The sequence below is a fragment of the Balaenoptera borealis genome, assembly GCF_965194805.1.
Source record: "Balaenoptera borealis genome assembly, chromosome: 15".
Taxonomy (NCBI): Eukaryota; Metazoa; Chordata; class Mammalia; order Artiodactyla; family Balaenopteridae; genus Balaenoptera; species Balaenoptera borealis.
In genome coordinates this window covers 54,277,740-54,297,395 of record NC_138871.1, presented here as the reverse complement: position 1 = coordinate 54,297,395, position 19,656 = coordinate 54,277,740, and the positions used below count along the sequence as shown (strand labels likewise).

Below are 19,656 nucleotides of genomic sequence, written 5' to 3'. Positions count from 1 at the left end.
CACAAACTGAAGACACAGCTAGGTTTTGAAATCAGAGTAATTAGGACTATATACCAATTCCCCTTTTTATTATTTCCTATTTTCATAGAATCTTGTTAGAATGTTGTGATCTTGTTCCCTTATAATACTGTGGCAGTTATGCACCCACATGGGCCAGTGGTGAAGAGGAAATAGCAGCCCCCTTAGCAAAGGGAAGTCTGAGGGACTGCCACCTCCTATATAATATTTTTCTAATGCCCTGTTGGATGATTACCTTTCAGTGCCAACTTGGGAGGCTCTGAATTTTACTTTTTATAAAGAAAAGTATCCCTTTATTACAGAAGTTACGTACATAAATATTATGTTCACACTTAGTTGGCTATGCGGCCTCTTTAAGCCTTGGTTTCCTCATCTGTAAAGTGCGAATAATAAATGACTCATAGGGCAATTGTGAGGATTAAATAAAATAATCCTGGTAATGTATTTACCACAATGTTTCATATATATTAAGTGCTTAAAAAAGATTAGTGTTAGCAGCTCCCTACTCCTCCTATTATTATTATTACTACTGTTATTACAAGGCAAGTACCAAAAGAGAACATGGCAAGGAGGCAGAGACCACACTGAGTTGATGTGACAGGGAAAAGCTTCACTGAAGAAGCAAGATTTTGAGCTGGGATCTGAGTTTGAAAAGATGACCATTTTAGGGGACTTCCCTGGTAGTCCAGTGGTAAAGAATCTGCCTTCCAATGCAGGGGACGTGGGTTCGATCCCTGGTTGGGGAACTAAGATCCCACATGCCTTGGGGCAACTAAGCCCTCGCACCTCAACTAGAGAGCCCGCATGCCACAAACTACAGAGCCCAAGTGCCACAGCTAGAGAGAGAAAACCCACACACCACAACTAGAGAGAAGCCTGCGTGCCACAACGAAGACCCGAAGCAACCAAAGAAATTAAAAGAAAATAAATAAATAAAATAAATAAATATTTAAAAAAGAAAAAAGAAAAGATGATCATGTTAGTCAGGGGACTGTGTCATGGAATGAACAACTGAAGAGAAACTACAAGTTCTTTTGGATCAAAAAAGAAGTTTTTAACTTTAGATTAATGCAAAAATTTTCAAATACATATCACCAGGTGTAGATTTCAAGAACAGTCAATGAAATTTGATGAGAATATTTAAGGAAAAAAAATTAAACAAAAAGTCTATTTCCCCTAATTTGGAATTTCCCCAAATTGGGGGATTAAGAGATACAAACTACTATATATAAAATAGATAAACAACAAGGATATATTGTATAGCAATGGGAATTATAGCCATTATCTTATAAGAAGTTATAATGGAGTATAATCTGTAAAAATACTGGATCACAATGCTGTGCACGTGAAACTAATATAATATTGTAAATCAACTATACATCCATTAAAAAAAAAATAATAAAGCAGTAAACACACATACACAAGACATTTCTAACAAAGTAGTCTAAATATCCACCTATTACACAGAAAAATGCTCTGACCAGATCTATATTTTGCTTGTGATACCAATTATTGTCATTAGATGTACCAAAATATCTTTTTTTAAAATAAATTTATTTATTTATTTATTTTTGGTTGCACTGGGTCTCTGTTGCTGTGCGCAGGCTTTCTTTTTAGATGCAGCAAGCGGGGGCTACTCTTCATTGCAGTACTCTTCGTTGCAGGCTTCTCATTGCAGTGGCTTCTCTTGTTGTGGAGCACGGGCTCTAGGCACACGGGCTTCAGCAGTTGTGGCATGCAGGCTCTAGAGCACAGGCTCAGTACTTGTAGAGCATGGGCTTAGCTGCTCCGCAGCATGTGGGATCTTCCCGGACCAGGGCTCGAACCCGTGTCCCTTGCATTGGTAGGCGTATTCTCAACCACTGTGCCACCAGGAAGCCCTCAAAATATCTTTAACTTCTTCACACACAAGATTTAAACTATTCCACATCACAGAAATCAAAGCAATTTTATACAACTAATATCAAATCAGGCTGATTTAAACAATACAGTAATGACAATTCCTATTAGCAAGGCAAGAGAAACCGGTCATTTAACAAATATTTAGCTATAGCCTGAAAGTCTGTGCATGTTTATACATTTGCACTTTAAATATTTTATGTTAATATATTACTTTCCTCCAACAAAAAGCTCTAATAAGTAATATTTTGCAATAATAATAAGAGAACTGAATATTTTATTGTTTTTACTATTAACTCTCTAGCATTTAATTTTACTAAATATGTTTTGGGCTAATTTTTCACCATACTCTAGAATACTATGCAGTGTTCTTTAAAAGTAGTATTCTTCCACTTCTTTTCCATAATTCCCAGCACTATTCCAATCAAACACTTTCTTTCTAACATGACTGCAATATATCTTCTAAAATTTCTTGGATATTTAAATATTTTGCTTGCTACAAATACAAATCCAAAATATGAAAATCACACGCTTTAGTGATCATGCACAGTTTCTTACCTGCACTTCTCAAATTAGGGTCCAGTCCTGGCATCTCTTTATTAGCTTCAGGGCTGACACTGTAGACTGATGCTCCTGCTTCACTGACGATACTGAAAAGAAAGAAAAGGGGAATATCATTTTCCAAACTTTCTACCTGCCCAAAGAAAATAAATGAATGAGACTAGGTATTATAAGAAAAGAAAACTGCAGGGCAAAGCACTCTCTTTATATTTCAATGATACCTATACTATTTAATTTTACATTAACTTAAAGTGATTAAGCAATGCTTGTTTTCTACACATAGGAAATACACAGGCTTAAATCCATAATGAATTCATTCAGTCATTTTCTGTTTAAATGAACACCATGGATACTCCTCCTCCATGATGCCAACATCAAAATTTTCAGAATACTTAGCTCCTCTTGTGTTTATAATCCATTACTGACTGACATTTATGACTCCCTTCTGAATTAATCATTCTAAAGCATCTTGGGAAGCACAGACATGTGTGTGGATATGTGCATATGCAGATATACACAAAAAACCATTGCCATAAACACTGCCATTATTATTACTTGGTTATAATTAACAACCACAATGTGAAAAGGAAGGGGATCAGACAGGATCCCACTTCTTTTCAGGAGGGTCTGAAATCATCCTTTTGGTGAACTTGAAACATACCACTTCAGGCAGGTGTTAAACCACTTCATTTCATCATTTCTTTAATCAAAGCATCAGACATATCATCCTGTTCCTTTCTTCTTTGGCTCCATATACTTTACAATCCACAATGGCAGCACTCTCTTACAGATGACGGTTGTATAGTGGTTGACATTTGTACAGTTTACCAAACATTTTAAAATTAGAGCCTTTCTTTATGACATTATACGTAAAGAAACATCATCTATTTTAAGTATTTACAATACCTTTGGTTCTCTACCATGTGACCATCTAGATGTCACAATTCAAAAGCAGAAACATGTTAGTGCTAATTTTTAATCCACTCTTAGAAACCTCTCCCATTCTCTGCTCTTCAGTAGTTACTTCAAGTGTGAGACAAGTTGAGCAGATAACTTTTAACATATTGCCCCACTGTAACAACTCAACACTGATAAGTAAAATGTGAAACGGTTAGTTTGCTACTCCAAAGAGTTCTTTGAAGAACTCTTGATTGAACTTTGACAACAATTATAAACCACAGAGACTTGAGAAGATTATTTGGGGGCAACGAGAAGATTTATATCTTTTGCAACCAAGATCTACTAACCCAAACTTCATAATAGGGAAAATGAACACTCTGCAATTGAAAAGCAAGGCTGCTCATCCTGTTCCTCATCAACAGCATCATCAGGATACAATAAGAGGTGCATATTATATACAAAGCACAAAACCAACCCCTTTATGAAACTTAGGATAAATAAGAATAGTCAGCCATCAGCCATGGAAAATTTGGTTTCAAACACAAATGAACAACACTCAGCCTAACAAATTTTTTTCTAAAAAACCAGAGTATCTGTGAAGTGCAGAGAAAAGAACATTTTAAAAAATCTTACCACAAATCTATTTTCTGTCATTGCCAGAAGCCTCCAAAATTATCTCTATTTGAGCAAAGGAACTTAAATGGTAAATAAAAATTCCCATTAACCGTGGGCTTCAGCAGTTGGGTACCTGAGAATTTGCTGGGTGATTCACTGTCTCTTGCAAGTTATAATTCTCAAAAGACTGAGGGAAACTGTTGCAAAGAAAAACACTCAGATAATAAATATTCCTCCAAATACCATATTGCCACTTCTTTTAAACAGAGGAATACAAAACAGATGTGACACGCTGCACCCAAAGATTTTAGATTAACATTAATATTAAATCAATACAAAATGCAGTAAATTTCATATGCTTCAGTTACTAGACAGCATGGGTCCAATAAACTGTTCAGTACTATGTGCAGATCAGAATGCTTAAATAATCTAAATGAAGAGAAAAAGCTCAACACTGATTACTTCAATATAAAACATATAAGGATATAAGAAGTATATGTGGCAAGAGTTAAATGAAAGAAATCAAGCTGGGAGTGGTGATGATTTTTTCCAGGAGAAGTTGCTAAGAACAAAAGTTATAACTTTCCCCCCCTTCCTTTTTTTCTTTCCTATTTAGAGTTCAAGGATAGGCATTAAGTAGAAAGTATGCTAGATTTTACAAGGCACCTTCTGTTTATTAGGAAGTTTCCCAATAAACTATTATAAAATTATTCCAATTATCTCTAGTATATTTTGAGGAAAGCAAAAGTAAACTTTGCACAAAATACAGATATCTAACATTTAATACGTATTATATGTCACAAAACAAATTTCACTCAGGTGTAAACTAATTTGGCTCATAATCTTAGCAATTTGATTATTTTATTTACTTTGCCATAAAGCAGACAAGACTCAGTAAAATTGATAATTTTGGGGGAATTTAACTGACACAGTTCTAATTGAACTCAAAGGTTTTGAGATTATTACAGTACTTGAAGCCTTTTCAAATTGTTTGTTTAGACAAATGCCTAAATAGATACATATGGTATATCAAACTTTAAATATATGAAAGTACACTTCAGAAGCTACCACCGGACTTAACGTTTTACCAGATCTATGTGTTAATGTGCTAATTCTCTAGAATTAAACTGATAATTTTTAAAGCACTTTATCTAATTCAGCACTTTTCTAGAGTCTTTCTAGGTTTTTTAATTTGAAAATATATACATATAAACCACACACTCATAACCTAAAACACAAGTGAAATGCCCACAATATAGATGCATTTACTTTTAAATTCATTAAAAAATTTTTAACAAAAACTCTCCAAGTTAAAAATGCCAATTTTTGTTACCTCAAGTAAAATTCAATGCTGTTACATAAATCTGATCATTTATCAATATAACGTACTTTATTTTTTAAACAAATATATGTTTAAACCACAGAATTTATATCTCCACAGTTTATAAGTCTCTTCTACCAAGATAAATTATATGTTGATGAATCTTTTAAAACCACGTTTGCAAGTACTTTTCTTACAGTGCCTATTCATTCTGACAGTAAAAGAATGGCAATTTCTTTTGCCAAATTGAGATGGGAGAATTTTTTTATGAGAGAGGAAAACTAGCTGTTTGTTTTTTTTTAAGTTATTGGGCTAATAGTTTTCACATTCATTTACAAGATTGCTTGAAGCCTCTGTATGAGTCTCCTCCCCCTTCTTATTTCCCAAATATGAAAATAGCTTTTTTGTTTTTCTTATTTTAAAATAAATTGCATGCTTCCTATGTTAACAAGAAAATTCAATTCAAAGTTAACCTACTTAAATGAAAACACAATTAATATTTATTAAGCTATCAAAAATCAGCCAGGATATATTTGCTTAAACTAATAAAAACTGATGTTTTTCATTTTTTATAAAAGTATACTAGAATTGCTTAAGTGTTACCAATATCTAGAAGCTTCCACCAATATCTAGAAGCTTCCTTTTCCTTCTGCCCACCAAAAAAAATAGGTACTAAAAAGCTCCGATACTAAATGCACAGCTCATTTCACTAAAGTTTTAAAAATAATTTATCTAAAAAGAGTTCTTCCAAATTTTCAGACTGAGAAACATTCATATGAAGAGAGGGTAGGTAAATGACCTAAGTTTCTCAACAAGTAACAGAAAATGCTATAAAAAGTTAATCAACACAGATCTTAATTCTTTGCTTTGCATATGAGAACCTGTTTTGAAGTATGAAAGGATAGCTGTTTGTATTTTGGGGATAGGAGACAAGGCCAAAAACCAAACCACCATAAATAAAAGGGGCTCTAGGATTTAATGTTTAAAGGATACTTATTTCTAAAAAAACATCAAAGCAATTTTAAATTCCTTTATTTAGTGATGAATTGTCATTTCAGGGAGCCTCAAATGAGCAATACCTAGTCACTTTAAAAACTAACGTGGGAATTCCCTGGCAGTCTAGTGGTTAGGACTCCACGCTTCCAGTGCAGGGGGCACGAGTTCGATCCCTGGTTGGGGAACTAAGATCCCGCAAGCCATGTGCACAGCCAAAAAAAAATTTTTTTTAATTAAAAATAAATAAAAACTAAAGTAATCTCGTGATGATAAGGATGCAGGGAAACAAATAAAATTCTATACTATTAAAGATATTTAAACTGTAAAACTCTTTTGGATGGTAATTTGAAAATATAGATCAAAAGTCACAAGAATATGCATTCTTTCTGAACTGGCTATTATATTTTTAAGAATTTATATGAAGGAAATTTTAATTTACACAAAAAATTAAACAGCGTTATTCATCACAGCATAGCTCCGACCAAAAGAAACTGAAACCAAAATGCCTATCATTAAAGAGTTCTTTAATGAAAACCTATACTGTCATTAAAAATTACTGTTGTAATGTATTAACTGGAAAGGCTGGTTATAAAACTAAGACATGAGACCAACTTTGATATTTTTAAAATATAGGTATATACAAAAGAAAAAAAGGTTTATGTTAATATTAATAGTACTTAACTATGAGTTATTCCTTTAAAAGAATTCTTATTTCTTTAAATTTTTCTGCAATAACTATAATATTTATTTGTAAAAAGAAAAAGTTTAAAATTTAAGTTTCAAATGACCATTTTTTACCTGGCCAGGAGATCCAATATTGCGTAATAGCCAACATTTTTTTTTTTTTTTTTTTTACCAAACTTTCTTTTAAAGTTATCAAAGTTATTTTGAACTTAAATGTGGGTAAATATATCATTTGTTAGTAATAACTTCCAACATGACTCCTAGGAGACCTCAAATAATAATATTTTATGATATTGTTTTATAACATGAAAGAAAGGTCAAGAATAACTCTAGATTTGTACATACAGGTCATATAAAAAGCAAATGCACAATGAAAAATTTTATAAGAAAGTACATATAATATACATTTTTAAGTTGTACTTAGTCCTTGGCCTGTGAATCCAACCCCCATGTTATTCTTCATGAACACCACGGCACAATCAATTCACTACCCACAACAGAAAAGGTGTGAGGTGACACAGTTGTATACCAGGAAAGTAGTGTGTGTGGGAAAAAAAAAAAACACTAAAGGTAAAATATGGTGAAAAAGAAAAAGAGCAGAAATACACCACCTCAAGATTTCAATGGCACCAAATTTACATGTAGGTATGTAACACTAGCACCATCTGGTGGAAGACCAGTTAGAAGCCATTCTCCAACTATCACAGTTTTTTTAAAAAAATTCTAAGCTATCTTTCAAAGAATGAGCATTTTCCAAAGAGAACGAGTCTAGCAATGGTACAGTAATTACACAGAGGACCCATAACAATCCTGTGAGAACTTAAAATGTCTACCAAACAGAGGGTGAGTATATCCCGGGATCGACATCTTATCACATCCACAGAGCAGTATTTCAACAATATAGAATTCCCTTGGCTACTTTTCCTTCAGTGTCTCATACCACATCAGATGAACACTTTCTAGCCACAAAAGAAACCTAAAAAGGACAAACCCAAATTGGCAACTACCAAACAGAACTGTAATTTGGAATTTGGGGTTCCTCAAAGTAACAGCTACCAACTCTTCTGGGCCATAAACATAACAATAGTATTCATTCCACATGAGAATCTGATTCTGGTTTATGTTCACAATGATGCTGAGCTGCTACGATGTACCACAATGTGCCAAAATATTACACTTAAATCACTTTTACTGCTGTCAGTGGGCCACTCAATTTGACAAAATCACTGGTACCTTCAAATGCCATCAAGGGGAAAGCCAATCAACAAACTGAAGGACAAAGATGGACAGCTTCTCTCTATTTGTAGGTTGAGTCCCTCCGCTGAGGTAGAAGCAGTTTCTGACAAAGAATGGAACCAGCAGAAATTGTCGGTCTCCACCACTCTCCAGGGTAAGCATTCCTTTTATTTTCTTTCTCCCTTCCCTTCACTGTCTTCTGTTTTCCTTTTAAAAACAAAAATCCCTCCTTTATTTTTTTCCCCCCATCTATGTTTGAGTCCAACATGAAGTTGTTACAAGTACTGCACAATACCACTAAAGGGAGCTCAAGGAAAAAAGTCACAGGAGCAACCAACCACAAGGCCTGATGCCTAAGTGGTGTTAGACTAGGCACAAGGACAAGGGCCCCACTGAACCAAGACACGAAAAGCAGGCTTGAAGAGCAGAACACTGGGACTTCCCTGGTGGCACAGTGGTTGAGAGTCTGCCAGCCAATGCAGAGGACACGGGTTCGAGCCCTGGTCCGGGAGGATCCCACATGCCCCGGAGCAGCTGAGACCGTGTACCACGGCTGCTGAGTCTGCACTCTGGAGCCCGTGAGAAACAACTGCTGAAACCCGTGCACCTGGAGCCTGTGCTTCGCAATGGGAGAGGCCACCGCAATGTGAGGCGCGCACACCGCGGGGAGGAGTGGCCCCAGCTCGCCGCAGCTGGAGAGGACCCACGTGCAGCAGTGAAGACCCAACGCAGCCAAAAAAATAAAATTAATTTAAAAAAAAAAGGAGCGGAACACTAACTGTGAAAGAGGCTGTTGTTTGCAGCAGTACTGTAAACATTCCACGTTCGCTACTAACAAGTTCCCAAAAACTAAGAGGGCAAGGAAGAAATACTGATCTAATTTTTGTGCTTTCGTCAACATTTTGAAATGTCCTGATTTAAAGAACATGATGTCAACCTACCTGCCATCCCTACTGCCCCAAACATACCAAAAAGTATGCTTCTTCTGATTCTTGCAGTTAACTCCAAAACTCAAATTTTTAGGTACTCAGCTTGCATTTACTCATAGAATAACATATTATCTGTGTTTGTTTATTCTTGTTCAAATGCAACTCTACATTTAGATATAAATCTAAGAGTATGAATTGCAGAGTTTTCTAACTAAGGGAGAAGTTTATTTTTTTCTTTTCTATCCCTCCTATTTTTTTTTTTAAGCTTAAGTACATCTATAGGAATTTATCCACTAATAAATAAGTGGAATTCAGACTGCTACGGCATAGACTTTTCAGAATGAAACTTATTGCAAGATATTTTATTCCTTTATTATCCATCCAATAACAGAAGTCAGAATCAGAATTACTAATTTAGAGGGTTATAATATTCTAATATTTTGCTAATAATAAGTGCTGAATAATAAAATGTGAATTATTAAAAGTTTTAAGAAAGAACAAAAAAGAAAGGAGAGAAGCAAAGTGAAAAAGACAATGAGAAATAAAATAATTAAAGAGAGAGGCAGAAGCCAAGATACACTTTGCCAGCAACTAACAGCCCAGTTCTTTTTACCTACAGTTGAATAGTTTAATAAAGTTTTGGAAATAACAATGGTTTGTGCTACATTCCCTAATATTCTTCCAAATGCTACTGCTAAAAATCTCAGTGAACTCCACTAATAAATCACGTACATTTTATCAGTTTTCACATCCTGTTACTCACTCCTCTTTTTCTCCCTTGTCTGATGTTTGTTTTTGCCTCCCACCCCCCACCCTGCCAACCTCTACTTTCCTCTGATGTGAACTTATACCTCTGCAGAAGTCATCACCGCCCGCTCCCCCCGCCCCGACCCCACTTAAGGGACCCTATCTACAAACTTCACTTAACACATTCACCAACCAGCAGTCTCCAGTTTGAATCATCAGGCTCTTTTCTGGGGCAGCCTCAAACTTTAGAATTTCTTTTGGCCACCCAGATAATGCTAGGGGAAAAAAAAACCAAACAAACTCTGAAAGCACAGGCCAAATGTAAGATGACGACTCTAGATCAACCACTTTTTCTAATCGTGGTTTTCAAAAGTACACTGAACAGATGGAGGGAGAGAATGAGTTGTTCAGTTCAGCTGGCTGCTCCATTTACTTCTTTATCTATGGTCAGATCTTTACTTTCTTGGGATCACTGCACATTTCTGGCTCTGCTATATTACACTGTGTAAATATTTAGGAGAAATAATTCCTTTCTAGGATCTAAACTTCCACTGTCGTTATGGCAAATGAACCTGTTTATGCTATGTTCGTTAAGTAACAGCAAGCCTAAAAGAACACAGGAATTTACTAATATATGTGGTACACAAACATCACAATCATAAAGCTTCTCATAGGGGCATATCAAGAACATGAAAGGCCAGTTTATTTTTACTCCCATTGCCCTGTAATTTTCTTTAACTCTACTACAACAGTCCTTAATTCAAACCTTTCCTACAGTTACAGTAACAGGGTAGATTGAATGTACATAAGCTGTACCAAAACTACTCACATCTCCATTTAACCTTCCTTGATTCTCAAGTGGTTATCAAACTTAATCCTACATCAGAATCTGCTGGAGGTTGTTAAAACACAGATTGCCAGGCTCCACCCCCAGAGCTTCTGCTTCACTGGCGCTGAGCATTTGCATTTCTAACCAGTTCACTGGTGATGCTGATGCTGCTGGGACCATATAGGTTTTAAAGTCTTATTAAGGTATAACTTACATTTCATAAAGTTCACCCATCTTAAGCATACAATTCAATGACTTTTAGCAAATGTTGTACAATCATCACCAAAATCCAATTTCAGAACATTTCCATCCCAAAAAGATCCTTTGTGCCCATTTGCAGTCCTCATTCCCATCTCCAACCCTAGGTATCCACTAATTTACTTTTTGTCTCTATACGTTCACCTGCCTGGACATGTCATATAAATGGAATCATAAAATATGTGGTCTTTTCTGTCTGGCTTCTTCACTTAGCATAATGTTTTTGAGATTCATTCATGCTATAGTATCAGTACTTCTTTTTTATTGCTGAATAGTATTCCACTGTTCTAGAAATACCACATTTTGTTTATCCATTCACCAGTTGATAGAATTTGGGGTTGGTCCAAGTTTTCTGGTATTATGAATAATGCTGCTATAAACATTCATTTACAAATATTTGTGTAGACTTATGTTTCATTTCTCTTGGATAGATTCCCAGGAGTGGAAATGCTGGGTTGTAAATTCATGTCTAATTTTTTAAGAAACTGCCTAAGTACAACGAATAAGGGCTCCAGTTTGTTCATTTCCTTGACAATACTTGCTGTTGCCTTTTTGACAACTATTCTAGTGGTTATGAAGTGGTATGTACTTCTGGCTTATTTTACATTTTTAAATCATTGATGATGTGAACATTTATTCAATGCCTTTGTTGGCCTTTCCTAATCTTCTTTAGTAGAATATCTGTTCAAATCTTTGCCCATTTTTATTTGGCTTGTCTCCTTATTATTGACTTACAAGTGTTTTTATGTATCCTAAATACAAGTCCTGCATCAGATACATGATTTGCAAATATTTTCTCCAAATTTTTGGTTTGTCCTTTCATTTTCCTAATGGTCTTTTGAAACATAAAAGTTTTAAATACTGATGAAGTCTAGGACTACACTTTTGAGAGCCAGTGTTTTAAAGCCTCAGGTGGGGCATGCGGCGGCGCGCGAGTGCGGAGCCGTTGCGCAATGGGATAAAGTAGAGGGGCGGCGCCGCTGCCAGGCCCACTCTCTGTCCACTCCACACGTCGCGCCGCCCAGCGTCCGCCGCCTCCTCCGCCATGGCAGTGGAGGGGGGGAGACGATCTTCCCCAGAGATGGGCACACCTTCCCCAAGCACGGCCAGACCTGCGTGGTGCACTACACCTGGATGCTTCAAGATGGAAAGAAATTCGATTCCTCTAGGGACAGAAACAAGCCCTTTAAGTTTGTGCTGGGCAAGAAGGAGGTGATCTGAGGCTGGGGAGAAAGGGTTGCCCAGATGAGCGTGAGTCAGAGAGCCAAACTGACTGTCTCCCCAGACTATGCATAAGTTGCCGCTGGGCACCCAGGCGTCATCCCACCGAATGCCACTCTCATCTTTGACGTGGAGCTTCTAAAACTGGAATGACAGGAATGGCCTCCTCCCTGAACTCCCCGTTCTTGGATGTGCCATGGAAGGATCGGGCGCCTCCAGATGCGCACAGCGAGTCCATATGGAGCTTTTCCTGAAATTCCACTACACTCTTTGTATAAGCACCTTCCTTGGCTGAATGTGTTCTGTCACCAGCTTTGCTCTTCCCCTTTCTCCTGGTATGTATGTTGAGCTGAACTACATTACATAAACCTCGAGTTACTCATTTTAGTTTGTTTTCGTTTTGGGGTGAAGACTGAGTTTCAGTCCTTTGGATCTAGGTTTCCAGTTAAGTACTAGTCAAGTGTTAACAGCACAAGTAATGGGTTGACTTCAGAATAGGAACTGGTGTGTGGGGTGCAAGAATCTTTTTTATTTTATTTTGGATGAAAGTTTTATCTATTATATATATATATTATATAATATATAATATATATATGGCTCTGCGCTGCAGAGCCATAGCTGATTTGAGGCGCTCTTGAGGGCCGAATTATTCTCCAAGTTGAGAGATGTCCTCGGGTTGAATGAAAAGCCTGACCCCATACTAAAGTGGCCTCCAATGCCCCACCCCACCCTCCCCTTAACCCTCTGCCTTTTGAAAGCAGATCATTTTCTTTGAGATGTTGGACACTACAGGGTCTATCCCTGGGCTAGCAGGGACCTCTGAAGCCTTCTTCATGGCCTGGCTTTTCTTTTTCTTTCCATCCTGTGGTTTTTCTAATGGATATTCAGGACTTTCGTAATCTCATAGCTATCCAAGCTCCACTTCCTAAATTTTAAGAACTTTAATCAAAAGTTAAATTGAAGGCGCTGTTTGTAGACACTTAACACCCATGAAAGCCCAGCCATCATGACAAATCCTTGAGTGTTGTCTTAAGAAAATGATGCTGGTCATCATAGCTTCAGCATCTCCTGTTTTTTGATGCTCAGCTCTCCCTGCTGATCTCAGAGTTTCCTGGCTTCTCCCTCTCACCCCTCTGCTGTCCTGTGTAGTGATGTGGTGAGAGAAACTGCTGCCTACTCCCCTACCTCCACACTACATATGAGTTTCAAGTTTTATTATTGCAATACAAGTGCTTTATGCGGGCTTTTCTCAACAACAACAAAAATGCCTCAAAAATTCAAAAGAAATAGTAAACCCTTGAAAAATGTGAAAGCTTAGTGGTTTCCATCTGCATAAGCAATATGTAAATGTCACGCATAGTATCTGCTTTTCTGTTCAGCTGCAGGTGGGCCTACCTGGGAACACTGGGTGGCATGCTGGCATTAAAGAACATGGACCTCTGTGTCAGCATTTTCAGAAGCACTGGTCAGTCCATGGCTTTTGACACCATTCTTAAGAATATAAGAAATATGTCCACCTTACAAACTAATGGGAATAAAGATAAATGGTGCACCATAGAAGATATTATAGAAAAAGAGCATATTACCTGAAAGATACATTTGATTTATTTTGATATTTTTGTCTATTTTTATTAGTCTTCATGTCAGGGCATTTTAAAACAATTCATATACCAGTACAGCCCTTTCTTTGTTGAAAATTTACTGTACCTTAAGTGAAGAGGAGCCAAAGATGGCAGCTAAAATTCAAATCTTGTCTAGGACCATAACTTGCAAATGTATAAAACATACTTCAGGAAAATATAGGATATGTTTGATTCAGGTATAAGCAATATTAAGATGATTCATTTCCAGGGTGAAACCCAAATTACTACACATTTACCTCTTGATGATTATCCATGTCCACAAATCATAAAAAAACAAATCATAAGGAAAAGAAGCTTATATGAACACTATTTCTATAACCATGACCTAAGATACAGATTTTGTGATTTTATGGATAAACTATAACAATAAGAAGGATCCAGTTAAAAGATAAAGAAAACCCATTTAAATTTGCAACAACAATCCTTCTTTATATAATTCAAGTCAACCTAGGACCCAAAGCAAGAAGTTTTTTATACTGAAGAATTCCCATGCTTCTGCTATGAAATGTTTTCAAATATTTATGTTCTAATTCATGGACCCTGCTCATAACATAAAAGCCGTTAGTCCTCATTGCCTTTCAGTTGCTGGAGATGGATTTTATTATTCTACTAGTCTTCATAAATTACAATACAAGGAAGAAGCCTGTTGGCCAAAACTCATTCTCCTTTTTTCACTGAGCCACTCAAAGCCACTTAAGAAGTTGTCCAAAGAGATGTCAGAGAATACAGTTTCACAAGTGATCCACAGTCTCTCAATATGGTCTGGCTCCTAATAAAACTTACAGGGCATATCATCCAACCTTTTTACCTTTTTTGCAATTCAAAATAACTAAAGTTATTGGAACATCTTTCCCAAATTACACAAAATTAAGCTATCATCATCTCTGTTATGTTACTGGCCCTGAGATCCAAGATAAAGATCAAGATATAAGAAATAAAGGAAAGAGTTTACTCAAGAGCATACAGCCAATTATAATTTATCAATAAGATTGAAAGGTAAGAATAAGCAAAATAATGTTAATAGTTTTTTAAGCCTTCATTTTATAACAGTGTTCAAGTCCCTTCTTCAACCAGTTAGATACCAGTTACTAGGAGGAACAAACTCAGCAGGTTACACTACTTTTCCTGTCCTTATTTAGCAATCAGTCCTCTGGTCTTAGAACACTAAGGCTCAATGAAAAAAAAAAAGGAAGAAGCAGCAGCAAGGACCTCAAGCAGGAGGTCTTACTCCTGGCCATTTAAAATTTAACAGTCATCGGTGTGTGTATCTGTATGACAATATGATCATAACAGAAGCCCATCCTCCAAAATCTGCAATTTCCTAGTGAGGTTCTTGAAAACAATAAGGTGCAAGGAGAACTGCACCCCCTGCCCCCAACTCTTACCATTTATCCCATAAAATCCAAAAAAATAATCACTAAAACCTTTGCTTATACTAACAGCAAATTAGTATCATGCCAAATAGGTACAAAGGTGAATAAGAACACATAAACAAACACCTTTGACTCTTCTGTACAAAATTGGTGTGCCTCTCTCCAAACTAACAGAACTATACCACTTCAGCAATTCATCCATTTATGAACAAATGCCCTCAGCCTATTCCTGAGAAAGGGAAGAATGATCAGTTATATCTGTCTTCATCTTGTCTGAAAACCTTGACATTTTTCAGCAAGTAAAGGTTCCAAATGGCAGGTGTCAGAATGCCTTAGCCTCACATGTGGTGCTGGAAGGCAGGAAAAGCAGCAGCAGTATGTGGTCATGTCAGAGCCACATAGAAGCTGCCTAGAGAGCACATTCTGAAAAGAGCAAACCTCAGACTTGGTTAAATCAATCTACTGCCAGATGCCATTCTGAGAAAAAGCTGCAGTGAGAAACATTCTCAAAGCTGCCCAGAGAAACATCCAACTCAGAGCTCTCACAAAAGGGAAAATAGCTGAGTGCAATGGCACCTGTCCATATCCTGTCTGATAATTTGGTCAAACTGGCTCAATGCAGAGATGAAAAATTGCCATAGAATTCTTTGCTTAGTCTACAAGTGAGTATTATTTCCTCAGGGTCATTTTCAGTTAATCTGAAGTAAATATTATGAATCTCCTGCACTTCCATAATATCTATAGCTTTCTAAAAGTGCTTTAAGATCTACTAACTCCTATAAGGAAGTCAGGATCATAAGTACCCTGTTCATTTTACCTGTGGGGTTAGAAAGAACCAAAGAGGTAAATAAAATTAAATCAAGATCATCTGAAACTAAGACTCAAAAAGGAAAAACTGGTCTCTGTACTGTTAGGCCAGGCTTCTTTCTACTTAGATGCCTACCCTCTGCCCACTTCTCGCCTCCCAATCATCTTTTCACAGGTTTTCCCAATAATTAGAAAGCTTTGGAGCTTTTTGAAAGTTGTTTGTGAAGGTCAATCAATAAGCATTTTTGTTCCCAGACGTTAACATAACTGGCATGATGATCTACTTTATTTCTCCTCAGATTTGAGTCTATGAAAAAGTAATGATTTCTGAGGAAAACTCAAAGCAGGAGATGCCGAAGAAGCATAAGAACAAGTTATTGTTTTAGGGAGGAGCATTCACTGTCAAGTCATCTGGTTAGATACATCAGAAACTAAACAAATCAGGATTCATTCAGATAAACAGTACATAGTTAATGATATAACCATCCATGGAAAAGAACATTCAATATCATTTAGGTCTTTATACTCTATTGGAATATACAAAGGGACCCCTGGGCCAAGGATTGATACCTCAAAACACCTGATTTCCTCTCATACCTCAAAAGACAAAGCACAAACAAGAGCCAGGACTTCCTTGAAGTTAACAGTATTTTAAAATAAAATAGTGTCAAAATGAGGACATTTGGAAGCATCCAGAACAAGCATGATCTTCCAATTATTGCACAAAGAAATCGGATTCTTCCTTAACATTTTACTCCCTGTGGCTACACCACTGAAATGTATTAATTTGCCACACAATTGTGCATATTTTCAAACTAAAACAATTCACTGGAGTCTGCATTGTCTTGTCTTGCCTTCTAAGCACCTAGAAGGTACTGTTCTTCAACTCTGTGCAGCTGGCTCAAGTAATTTCTCATCTTTGTATTTTCAGATCTTATTCTAAGGCCAATTAACATATACAGCACAGAAAGGATCAAAGTAAATACTAATTAACACAGACCCACATTCAGATAAGGACTAAGAGTATTCTCACATACATATTCTACAGTTTGAAAATCAAATGTATTAAATAAAATTATTAAATAAACGGAAATTCCCTAAATTAATTTCTTATTCACCATTTAGTCTGCAAGTTTCTATTTCTATAAAACAAGTCATTTTGATATGATCATTTTCCATGTCTGCTGTCTTTTTTCTACACACTTTGCTAACTTAATTGATTCCAGACTCCCCAGCATCTCATGCTTTTCTGTTTTACTCACTGAAATAGAGGGATTTGTTTTTTTCATTAACATGGATAAAAACCAATTTGTGTTCATGTTTGGAGTAAAGATGAGTGTTGGTAAAAACAAAGTGTGATGCTGTTGTCAAGGAATGTTTATTGCTCAAAATCATGCAAATGATAAACAGACACATGAAATGGACAAGCTTTGTGCTGGCATCAGATTTAGTATACATTTCAACTGAAATAAAAGCAGAGCTAGGACAAGCCAGAAACAGATAGCTCATAATTTTCAATGTCATTGTAAAGAGTCATACTAAGTCATCATTTTTTTTCATTCCACAAAAAAGCAAGAGTACAAGCTAGGGCACTTAAACGTTAGTTCGTTAATGACATTCACCGCAACCTCTTTAATTAAGCCCATGCTTATTAAAAGTCACTGAACATTCTCTAAAACTTAAAATCTTCTAATATCTCTTTTGGTATCCCTGGCAATTTTAAATCTTAATTGTTGGGCCTTATTTTGGGCAAACGTATTTTATCTCAACAATGCTAAGATGAAATCATAAGTGGGGGGAAAAAGATCCCCAAACTAACAAATGAAAAAACATCATCTCCTGGTCTAATCTTACCTAAAAGTAATGACATCTCCCCTATCCCTTCATAAAGTTTCCTGCCCCAAATTCTTAAAACCTGGCCAGTAGATATTTATACAATTTTTAAAACACAATATACTACAGAAAGTTAGAAGGCTGTTCGGATACTTAGTCATGCTGTAGCTTGAAGGTATAAACTCTTGAAAATTAAAAACAAATATAAAGATAACACAAATAAGAAGAAAGCTAAACCTGTGTTCTTGAGATTCCCAAAGGTAAGAAAGGAAAAGAAAGTTATAGCAGTCACTTAATATGTACTTAACACCATGTGTAAAGAAAATCTGCGATATAATCTGATCCTGAAGAATTTAAACTACAGACTTCCTGATTCCCCAGTGCTAGCAATCACATCCAACAGTAACTGTGCACAATGGCTGAAAGAACTTTTTAAATTATTTCATTTCCCCTAAGTTTGTTTTAAGTATGAAGTCTCCATTCCAAAGTAAATTTTAAATGATTTGATGTTGTTCTGAAAATACATTTTATATCAAAGGGCTCCAGTGAATTTTTCCTGTTAATTTCTAGTGTAGTAACTCAAACTTAGGACAATTAGAAGTAAAATTACAATCTCTAAAGTAATATTAATGTTTCACATCACACACCTGGTGTCATATTCCAACATCATTTTCATCTGAAAGTTAAAAAAAACAAAAACAAAAAGATGTTAGAATACAAACTCCAGTGTACATGTGTTAATGTAACACTGACTTTTTATTCCTAGAGGAAAACTGAATAGTGGTGCTTCTTCTTTATGAGAAATTATAAACAGTGAATTGCTAGATGTCATAAGTGATTTTACTAAAAATAGATATAAAAGTGATTTAAATCATAAGTCTTTATGAAACAAAACAAATTATTTATAGTCATAGGCATTCTTAACAATGATATGAAAGATGTTTTCCTTCTTTTTCTCTTATTTAAATGGGAGGGGAAGAAAAAGAAGAGAGAAAGGGAGGGAGGGAAGGCAAGGGAAGGGAAGGGAAACAGATAAATGTTTTCAGGAAAGAGTGAGCAAGTGCACACATACACATATATGACTGGCAAATCTATTAAAACATTTTTTTTCACTAAATTATGTAGGATACAAAGTAATAATGACTTGTAAAGAAGTAACAGAACATAACCAATCGACCCTAAGCAGTCTACTTCTCCAAATCATGTGCCCACCCCAATCTCAGGGGGATACACTGGTAGTGAAATGAATGCATTTTCCTCACCTGGAATAAATCACTACCATCATGAGCAAGTTTGAGAGTATCCATTTCTAACCTTATCTACTGGTTAAAAAACAAAACCTCACATATTAGAAACACACACACAAAGAAAAAACTAAAAAGCACTCTTTTCTGTTCTTTCACCTATTTCCCAGGCATAGAAACCAGGCTTCTGTCAGCAGATATTTTTCAAACACATGCTTCGGTTTCAATTTGGCCCTTAAATATTCTCCAAAATACTTGGAGAAACGCAGGTTTCTAAGATAATTTTTCAGAAATAAATTAGCATGCATGCTTATGTATTGTGTATGCACTCTATATTTTCTTCAACCTTTAACTTCTCTATTTAAAAATGTAAATTTTCCATTATATAGAAAGAGATACACACCAAATAACTTGTACTGAAATTAGTCTCTTCCACCATTTTCAAATGCCATGGGGAAAATTTTTAAAGCAAATAATGCTTCTGAGTTAGAAAGATGTAGATTATAACATAATTAAAGAGGCCAAAAAATTTACACATTTTA

At 35.9% G+C, this 19,656-nt stretch overlaps 1 protein-coding gene and 1 pseudogene across 3 annotated transcripts in view; one reads left to right on the top strand and one right to left on the bottom strand.

Annotated features, from left to right (window-relative positions):
• Positions 1-19,656, bottom strand: part of SRBD1 (S1 RNA binding domain 1) — a 227,775-nt gene that overhangs the window by 102,707 nt on the left and 105,412 nt on the right. For both annotated transcript variants that reach the window (XM_082358018.1, XM_082358019.1), the window contains exon 15: positions 2,476-2,567. In XM_082358018.1, the coding sequence (XP_082214144.1) occupies positions 2,476-2,567 (92 nt within the window). The remainder of the gene's footprint in view (positions 1-2,475; positions 2,568-19,656) is intronic.
• On the top strand, positions 5,942-12,779 carry LOC309612452 (peptidyl-prolyl cis-trans isomerase FKBP1A pseudogene; annotated as a pseudogene). The gene has a single exon. The product of its transcript is annotated as a peptidyl-prolyl cis-trans isomerase FKBP1A pseudogene (transcript).